Here is a 9,987-nt window from a genome sequence, read left to right as displayed (position 1 = left end):
ATCCTCCTCTGCTGCTTCAGAGGGGCCAGCTGTGGTTCTGTCAGAGCTGTTCTTGAAAAAGAGCAGTTTCTGTTAGAGCTCTCTCAGCTCCGCCTACCTCACAGGGTGTCTGTTGTGGGGAGGGGAAGGAAAAGGAGTTTGTAAGCTGCCCTGAAACTCTGAGTGAAGGGCGGGGTATAAATCCAATCTCCTCTCTTCCCCAAATCCCCCTGCCGGAGCAATGAGTGAACCTGGCAACCCGAGCAGACCTCCACCCACCACCTGGAGATTGGCAACCCGTACAGCTGGTTTGTAAAAGAACAGAAGCACAGTTGTTTGAATTTCCATGATGAAGGAAGACTATATTCATTTCCTTCTTTTGTTTCAGGGACACGCTTTCAGTGTGCTTCTGCCCACCACCTTCTGCCTCTCAAAATGCTAACAAGGTAAGCTAATTCGGTCTTGCTCTCTAGAGAGGACCCCACAAAACTCATTCCATCATTTGGGCTTCTCACTGACTACATTCAGATGACAGGGCAGGCTCCATTTAAGGTCCACTTGAAGTCCGATCAAACACAAACTGTGTGAGGCCTATAAATTTAGGCCAATATGTTTGTTGTGGGTAAAGTGAAGGTGTTTTCATCTATTTGGCCTAGAAATTAATGGGAAATTGTTATAGAAAGAAGTAGAGAAGTAAAGTTTTGGGTATAATTTCATTTTGCCCTTACTTTCAAGAACAATTTGAGTCCGGTGGTACCTTTAAGACCAACGAAAAGTTTAATTCTGGGTATAAGCTTTTGTGTGCATGCACACTTCTTCATGCACATGAAAGCTTATACCCAGAATTAAACGATGTTGGTTTTAAAGGTGCCACTGGATTCAAACTTTGTTCAGGCCAATACAGCAACTCACCTGAAATTATGTTTTCAAGATACTTCAAGAAGCCAGAAAACAGCTAAAAGTTACAGATGAGACAAACTCACCCAAGGAAGTGTCAGGGGTGAATTTTCCACAGCAGATGGGATGCCTGTATGCTGTTACTGGCAACCAGCAGGGACATGGGGGGGGGGGGCGCGCGGTGTCATGTGTGCGGCTACATCATTCCTGAGGAAAACCTAGAAATGATACAGGGTAGCTCTAGGAACCACTGGGAACTCCATGGTAAGCCATAGAGCTACTGGAGATTCCTAAAGCTACCCTACATCCCTTCCAGGTTTCCCCCAGAAATGATGTGGCGGTGCACACAACACCAAAATATTCTCTTGCTGCCACTTGAAGCAGCAGTTGACAATGAGGTTTGCTAGCAGGAGGCCTCCACCCACAGCAGGAGGCCTGGCAGACCTGGTCACGCTTGTGGGTTCTGACAGAAATGGCCATTTACTGGAGGCCACTGGGCTGCTGTCATGCCAAGCCACACTGTCTTTCTCACGTGTCTGGCCTCATACGGCTTCCTGCACACAGCTGTCCGCAAAGACCTCTTCCTACATCTCACCCTCACAGACTTCCCCAGAAGCCTGGCCACAGAGGTCTTCGTGTACATGCCGGGGGGCAGGCGTTTTTCTGTACACTCCCACCACAGGCCTCAACACACATACCCGCCTGCTCAGATCTCCACCGGTTGCCCTTGAAGGTTTCCCAACACACCAGGCCACCCGGGCTTTCCCAGACCACAGGCAGAATTGTTACCCCTGAGGGTAAGCAGACGATAGCAAGCTAGTTGGACCAGTGGTATAAGGTGGTTTTGTATGTCATGATACTCAGAATCGGCTGCCTGAGAGAAATCAGCTTCACTTTACCTCATAGAAAGGCCACAGATCACTGTTTATACCAGTTTGGTGTAGTGGTCAGGAGCACGGACTTTAATCTGTGAGAATCAGGTTTGATTCCCCACTCCTCCACATGCAGCTGCTGGTGTGACCTTGGGTCAGTTACAAGTTGTTTCAGAGCTGTTCTCTCAGGAGCAGTTCTCAAGACAGCTCTCTCAGCCCCACCTTCCTCACAGGCAGTGTTCCCTCTAAGCTGAGTTAGTGTGAGCTAGCTCACAGTTTTTTAGCCTCCGGCTCACATGTTTTTGTCTTAGCTTGGGAAGGAGGGCTCCAGAGCAAACTAATTTATGCAGTAGCCAAATCGTATGCTCACAACTTTAATGCCAGTAGCTCACAAAGTAGAATTTTTGCTCACAAGGCTTTACATCTTAGAGGGAACATTGCTCACAGGGTGTCTGTTGTAGGGAAGGGAAGGGGAAGGGATTGTAAACCGCTCTGAGACTCCTTCGGGTAGTGAAGGGCGGGGTATAAACCCAATCTCTTCTCTTCTTCTCTACTAAAGCGGCCAAAGGCAGCCCTAAGCGCGAAGACGTGAATACATTAATGCAGCCGTATCAGTCACGAAGAGAGCAGACGAGACAAATTAATATTTCTGTATTCCAGACTAAACATTTCAGGATGACTGTTTGAACGGAAGGCGTTCGGCCCCTCCCTCGTTCCAGCATGTCCCTCTGCACGCCGTCCCACAAGGATTTCTCGCAGTTACCGCCGATTCAAGAACTCGGACACGGCAAGACGGATGTGAAAAGCACCCTCTCGGATCTCAGCTCCGCCATTCCTTTCAGCTGCAGCCAGTCTGCCCTGACTGTGGAACACAGCCCCATCTACATCCCGTCTTCTTACATGGAAAACAGGCACGAGTACTCCGCGATGGCCTTCTACAGCCCTGCTATGATGAACTATAACATTCCCGGCAATTTCAGTGATTCTGAAAGTGCCACTCTGCGGCAGACGTCGAGCCCAAGTGTGTTGTGGGCCACTCCGGGGCACATCTCTCCTTTGACTTTACACTGCCAGCCGTCAGTTATATACTCAGAGCAACCAAAGAGTCCATGGTGTGAAGCAAGACCTGCGGATCATGTCCTGCCTATACACAGGTTAAAAATACTTGTCTGCCTGCCTGCCTGCCTGCCTGCCTATCTATCTATTCAAGGGTCATTTAGTAGAAAAAGAGGTGCAGGAGCTCACTAGCATAACTCATTAGCATAACTTATTTGCATAAAACACACTCCCTGACATCACTGGAAGTGTGTCAGAAGGCAACACCCACTGCTCAGGCTCCACTGCATTAGAAATGCAATCGCCTGCCATGTCTGCAGTGTGAGATGGTCCAGCCCAGTCTACCACTGTAGGACTCCACTACCTGCAGGACTTGCAGTGGGGGTAGATCCGTATTTTTTGTAGAAAAAGCCTAGCGGGAACTCATTAACATAATAGGCCACACCCAACAGCAGAAACTCATTAGCATATTAGGCCACACCCCTGACAACACAGCTCATTAGCACATTAGGCCGCACCCCCATGTTACCAGAAGTGTGGTCATCCAGCCACACCCACCTTTTGCTTCTTATTCTGTTTACTTTGTTGTCAAAACCCAGGGCTTTTTTTGTAGCAGGAACTCCTTTGCATGTTAGGCCACACACCCCTAATGTAGCCAATCCTAATGATTTTCTGCTGTTGGGTGTGGCCTATTATGCTAATGAGTTCCTGCTGGGCGTGGCCAACTTGGGAGCCAGCCGGAACTCCGTTCCTGTGCGTTCCTGCCCAAAAATAGCCCTGCGTATTTTAAAGGTCTTATGTGAGCCGCCTTGAGCCGGCCTTGGCCGGGCAGGCAGGGTAAAAATCTAATAAATAAATAAAAATAAATAAATAAAAAGCAGTTTTTAAAGCTTGCTTTGCCAGCTGGCACTGGCTCACTCCTGGGGAGATTTGATTAGGATGGGCTCCCTTCCTTCCTAGCTCAAAAAGAAAGAGTCGTATCTCATCCTGAAGTGATTGGTTGCACAAGAACGTTTTCCTTTCGCCGTGGTGAGTCTCCCTTCTGTTCCATTGCGTGGCTGCGTCTTAGCGCTGTGTTCGTGACATTAATTTATTGCCATGGAAACAATGATTGTGGTATTGAAAATTCATGAATTATAACTTAAATGAAAGTTCAGCGATGGAAAGAGGACGAACTTCGTTACTGAAGCCTCCCTTTCCTTGATTAAATGGGCATAAGGCCATTTTAAAAAAATTATAAAGGGTTTTCTTTTTTTAAAGGCAATATACAAAAACTTCCCTTGAGTCAGAAGGGAATTTACTGAATCGCACATGCGCAGAGTACAAAGGACAAATTATGATTAAGCCTGTCCTAGGGTTGCCAGTTTCGGGTTGCGAAATACCTGGAGATTTTGGGGGTGGAGCCTGAGGAGGTAGGATTTGGGGAGGGACCAGTAGGGTATAATGCCATAGAGTCTACCTTCCAAAGCAGCCATTTTTCTCCGGGAGAACTGTTCTCTGTCACCTGGAGATGAGTTGTAATTCCAGGAGATCTCCAGCCACTGCCTGGAGTTTGGCAACCCTAACCTCTCCTCTTTGACGAAATCATCACCATCTGGAGCTCCATGTGCATCTCACTGCACGTGCGGAGCTCCTATTTGTGCAAATGTAATCTCAGTTTGTGGATTCTATGGGACAGAACTTGGAATGAATCTTGCCATAATTCAAATAGAATGAAACTTAACGTCATATCATGCAGCAAAAACATCGATCTTAGTAACACAACAGAACAGTAGAAGACAGTTTGAGTCCAGTGACACCATTAAGACCAACAAAGTTTGATTCTGGGAAATACCCAGAATCAAACTTTGTTGGTCTTAACGGTGCCACTGGACTCAAACTTTGTTCTATCACTTCAGACCACCTGAACCTAAATCTTTCAGGCTACCCACCTGAACTTAACAACAGGACAGTGATCTTTTAAAATCCAAACAATTAACTTTTCCCTCCGTCACAGTTTGCCACCGCCAAAGTCCATCTCTTTGGCCCCACTGGTGGACCTCCTAATGGCACTGGTATTTCTGGCCACTGTGTGATACAGAGTGTTGGACTGGATGGGCCTTTGGCCTGATCCAACATTGGCGTCTCTTATGTTCTTATTATGTTCTTTCATCTTGTTGGTGGCCCAAGAAGTCTCCAACTGAACCTTCCATGCACCAGGTTCCAAGTTGAGGGTCCCAAAGGCACTCCCCGTAACACAGCCCTGAAACAATAATTCTAAAATTTGCAATTTAGAACAGAAGTCTCCCTCCCTTACCAGTTTCCATACATAAGTCATAGGTACCTTAAACAAGGTGCTAAGAGCCTATGATTAAGTTCAAGCTCCCCAGCAGGGCAGTCTTACTTCCCTCCTTTGCTTTCCACACATCCTGCACCCTTTGGCATCTAAAGGCGCCACCCCTTCCTGGCTCATTCCTTTACTAGCTAGGGAATTCACAAACTCCCCCATTCCCTTTAGTGAAGGGGAAAATGTGTTCACACCCTCCTTTAGTAGGGTCCTCTCTGTGATCTTCCGCTACATGTGTGAAGCACGCGCAGTGCAATGATGTCACCTGGAAGTGACTTCATCACGTGGCCCATTGGGGGGCACTCTAGTTCTTGGGCAAAACTCTATGGTTTTTAGATGACTTTTACCATACGGTTTTGCCCAAAAACTAGAATGTTGCCGTATGATGTTGGCGACATTATGACATCACTTCCAGGTGACATCATCACATCACCTTCAGGCCAGTTGGGGGTGGGGTTTCCGCCCATCGGCCAGCTGGCCGGCAGCGGGAAAACACCAAGCAAAATACCATTGTCCCATCTCACTGGCAACGTGATGATGTCACTTCCAGTGTGCACCAGAAGACATGTTGCTGCATCGCTGGCAATCTCACTGCCACACCACGCTGCTGCCAAGTCCCTTCAGCCCCCTGCCGTCTGCCAGGGTGACCCTGGCAACCCTAGCCATGTTTCATCCTTCCCTAAACATAGTCTGTGTGGCGGATTATATTAGAAGCCCACTCTCTAGAAGTGAATTTCTAATCCACCATCCCCAAACTGCCTTGTTTGTGGGGGAGGGGGTACGTGTAGCATCCAGATGATTTTAAATGAAGCGTCATAATTCATATGGTATTTACAGTGAAACAAAAGAAAACTGCCATCGTATTGTAAGCCATATCTTGGTCTATAAGGAGTACCATAAAAATCATGGATCCCTGTGGTTTTTACATCGGGCTGCCCAGAACACGTTGGAAGATTGTGTGTTACATCCATGTCCATATGCTGCACAATAAAAAGCATAGATTCAGTCCTTTCTGGCCTTTGGAGTTGGCTTCTAATCTACCTCGCCCATTGCTGCTTCTGTGGAAGACTGAAATACTGCCTTACTGCCCTAAGAACATAAGAGAAGCCAATGCTGGATCAGGCCAATGGCCCATCCAGTCCAAGACTCTGTCACACAGTGGCCAAAAATACCAGGGGCCATCAGGCGGTCCAGCAGTGGGGCCAGGACACTAGAAGCCCTCCCACTGTTGCCCCCCCAAGCACCAAGAAGACAGAGCATCACTTGCCCCAGACTCAGAGCCCCTATCTACACCTTGTGGCTAACAGCCACTGATGGATCTCTGCTCCATATGCTTATCCAATTCCCCCTTAAAGCCGTCCATGCTTGTAGCTGCCACCACCTCCTGTGGCAGTGAATTCCATGTGTTCATCACTCTTTGTGTGAAGGACTTCCTTTTATCTGTTCTAACCCAACTGCTCAGCAATTTCATTGAGTGCCCACGAGTTCTTGTATTGTGAGAAAGTTATCGTATTGTGAGAAAGTTCTTGCATTGTGAGAAAGATCTCTTAACTCTGATGTTTTTCAGACTTCAGTGATGGGGTGTGTGTGGATTAGATTGCCCAGGCTAGCCCGATCTCGTCAGATCTTGGAAGCTAAGCAGGGTCAGCCCTGGTTAGTACTTGGATGGGAAACCACCCAGGAAGTCCAGGGTTGCTACGCAGCAGCAGGCAATGGCAAACCACCTCTGTTTCTCTCTTGCCTTGCAAACCCTACGGGCATCATCACAAGTCCGCTGCAACTTGATGGCACTTTCCATCCCCTAGAGTGGGATTCTAATCCACCCCCATGACACTAATGGCTGCTGATCAGGTTAAATTGCCAGTGTCCTTGTGCATGCACAGTTTTATAAAAGCTCAATGCCAGAGATAAAAAGTAAGGCCAAGGCCGACGGTGCAAAATAAAGTAAACATATTTTATTACTCAATGCAAACCAGTGAGCCGAACAGATACAATGATCAACTTGCATCGAAACAATCCCTTTGAATGTGGCAAGTTCGGCCATCAAATGTCTTTGGGGCTAGTTTAAAGATGTCCAGGGAATGAGGAGAGAAGTAACACTGGCTGATTCCGCACTGGCTTTTCCCTCCAACTTTTAGCAAACCCACACTGGAACAGAAATTCCCTTCTGTATTGCATGACGCTTTTGCTTCCTTTGATCACTGAATGTTATGGTACCTTCTGCATAGATCTATGGCCCTTTTATGACCGTTTGGGGGTGACTCTGTACGGTGTTGGCCCAGGGTATTTGAATGTGGTTTTCAGCTGCACTTTTTCCTCCCAGTTGAGAAAATGTGGAGAGAATGTGAGATGCAGAATGGCCCATTATGTGCTATGAATCCTGGGCAGTGTAGTCAGTGTACAGGGTATGGTGGCAGCCAGGTGTGGCAGCCAGGGGCCACTCACTTTATTGAGGTGCCCCTGAGTCTATGATACTGTTGTTAAATCATCCATGTATGCATTGACCCTCCCCAAAAGAACAAAAAGTGCCACTGTAAGGTCGCCAGGTCCCTCCTGGGAACCGGCGGGGCAAGGGGGGGACTTACCAGGAGCACCAGGGAGGCCCAGCTGACATGCAGTGATGTGCCCATGTCACTGCCCACATGACTCGGAAGTGATGTCATCACGTCGGGGTGACACTCTGGTATTTGGGCAAAAAGAATCTATGGTAATTCTGGTTTCTACCATAGAGTTCTCGCCCAAATACCAGAGCATTGCCCCGACATGATGACATCACTTTCAGGTCACTTGGGCAGCAAAACGTCGGCTGGGCCTCCCTCTTTTTCAGGGTGAGTTCCCCCGCTTGCCAGCTGACCAGCGGCAGGGCAGTGGGGCCTGGTGGAGAGGGACACACACACCCCGCCTCCACCAGGGATTCTGGCAACCCTATGCCATTGTAAGTATATTTGGCTTCAGAAACACCATAAAATGTAAGGAAATTAGAGGTGAACCAAAGAAGAGGTTGCGTACGAGTCCCATTTTAGTAACCGATCTGCACCTTTGCCTCCAGAGAGACCCTGAAGAGGAAGAGCCACAGCAGCGACTGCACAAGCCCCACGACGAACAGCCCCGGCTCGAAACGGGATGCGCATTTTTGTGCCGTGTGCAGCGACTATGCCTCGGGATATCACTATGGCGTCTGGTCATGCGAAGGGTGTAAAGCGTTCTTCAAAAGGAGCATTCAAGGTAGGATGTTATTTTTTTTTTTTTAAGTAAGGGTTTTAAGACCCAACCGCAGGCAGGATGATGGCAATCTAAGATTATTTATCTATTTATGTATCTACTTCCTTTATATCCTGCCGTTCTCCTAATGGGGACCCAAAGCGGCTGACATCGTTTTCCTCTCCTCCATCTTACCCTCATGACAGCGACTTTGTGAGGTAGAAAAGAGCAAGAGTCCAGGAGCACCTTAAAGGCTAACAAAATTTGTGGCAGGCTAGGAGCTTTCGTGAGTCACGGCTCGCTTCTTCGGATATAGGGTTGCCAAGTGTAAAGAACTTACCGGCGGGGGAGCCTCGCTGGGCTCCAGGAGGTGTCTCGGGGTCTGTGCTCGCGCGCACGAAGCGCACCCGTGCTGCCAGCACGTCACCAGAAGTGACGCGCGACATCGGTCACGTTGAGGGCGTGGCCCCGATCTTTGGAGGAAAAACCATAGAGTTTTCCCTCTGACGATCGGGGCCACGTGGTTGTGTCACCTCTGGCGATGCAGCCACGCTGCGCTTCAGGGGGCGGAGTTCCCCCCGGGGCCCGATTTCGCGGCAGCGGAAATTGGGCCTCCAAAGCGGGGGTCTACCCGTCACCCGCCCCCACTTGGCAGCCCTATTCGGATACCCTGCCACAAATTTTGTTAGGCTTTAAGGTGCTGCTGGAATCTTGCCCTTTTCTGCTGCTACAGACGGACTGACACAGCTACCCGTCTTGATCGATCTTGTGAGGCTGACAATGTGTGACTGGCCCAGGGTCACCCAGCAAGCTTCCATGACACATGTTCAGAGGATCTGAACCCGGGTTTTCCAGATCCTAGTCTCACACTTAAATCACTGCACCACACTGGCTCCAGATTCGTCTCTCAAGTTAAAAAAAAACAACAACCCTGAGGTGCAGATTTCTGGGAGATGCAGTTGAAACAGAGCTGCAGAGGAGGTGCTGATGAAGAAATGTTTATTCAAACATCATACAGGGTTCGGGTTTCACTCCTGGAAACTGGCAGGGGATGGGGGCGGGGACTCACCAGGAGCAGCAGGGAGACCCATCCAGTGTACAGCAATGTGTCCGTGTCACTGCCCCGCTGACCAGCTGATTAGTGGCAGGGAGGTGGGGCCAGGAAGTGGGGGACCCCACACAGTCGACCATCAGTTACTGGTCCGCCGCCTCGCCAACATAGGAATCCAGGGGCTTGCCCGACAATGGCTCGCTTCCTTTCTCCAAGGTCGGGGACAAAGGGTGGTGCTAGGGGAACAGCAGTCCAAGAGGCACCCACTGGATTGTGGCGTGGCTCAAGGGGCAGTGCTTTCCCCGATGTTATTTGACATCTATATGTGCCCCCTTGCCCAGATTGGCCGGAGGGATGGGCTGGGATGTCACCAGTATGCTGATGACACCCAGCTCTATCTGACGTTGGCCGGCCGGTCCAACTCCAGACCAGAAGACCTGGACCGGGTGTTACAAGCCGTGGCTGGCTGGCTTAGGCGGAGTCGGCTGAAACTGAATCCAATTAAGACAGAGGTCCTGTGCTTGAGTCGGGGCGGCTCGGGGGTGGGGATCCCACTCCTGACCTTCAACGGGGCGCCACTGGTGCCAGCACCGGAGGTTATGATT

At 49.3% G+C, this 9,987-nt stretch overlaps 1 protein-coding gene across 1 annotated transcript in view; it reads left to right on the top strand.

Moving 5' to 3' along the window:
• The first annotated feature begins 366 nt into the window (after window positions 1–366).
• Window positions 367–9,987, top strand: part of ESR2 (estrogen receptor 2 (ER beta)) — a 75,643-nt gene continuing 66,022 nt past the window's right edge. Inside the window, exons 1-3 of the mRNA XM_015419860.1 lie at window positions 367–425; window positions 2,409–2,902; window positions 8,180–8,355. Coding sequence (XP_015275346.1) covers window positions 2,469–2,902; window positions 8,180–8,355 — 610 coding nt within the window. The 5' untranslated portion in view covers window positions 367–425; window positions 2,409–2,468. The remainder of the gene's footprint in view (window positions 426–2,408; window positions 2,903–8,179; window positions 8,356–9,987) is intronic.

The sequence above is a fragment of the Gekko japonicus genome, unplaced genomic scaffold (genome assembly GCF_001447785.1).
Source record: "Gekko japonicus isolate JY-2015 unplaced genomic scaffold, Gekko_japonicus_V1.1 scaffold2958, whole genome shotgun sequence".
In the NCBI taxonomy this organism is placed as follows: Eukaryota; Metazoa; Chordata; class Lepidosauria; order Squamata; family Gekkonidae; genus Gekko; species Gekko japonicus.
The sequence above is the reverse complement of the archived record's forward strand: the minus strand, read 5'-3'. Positions and strand labels throughout refer to the sequence as shown.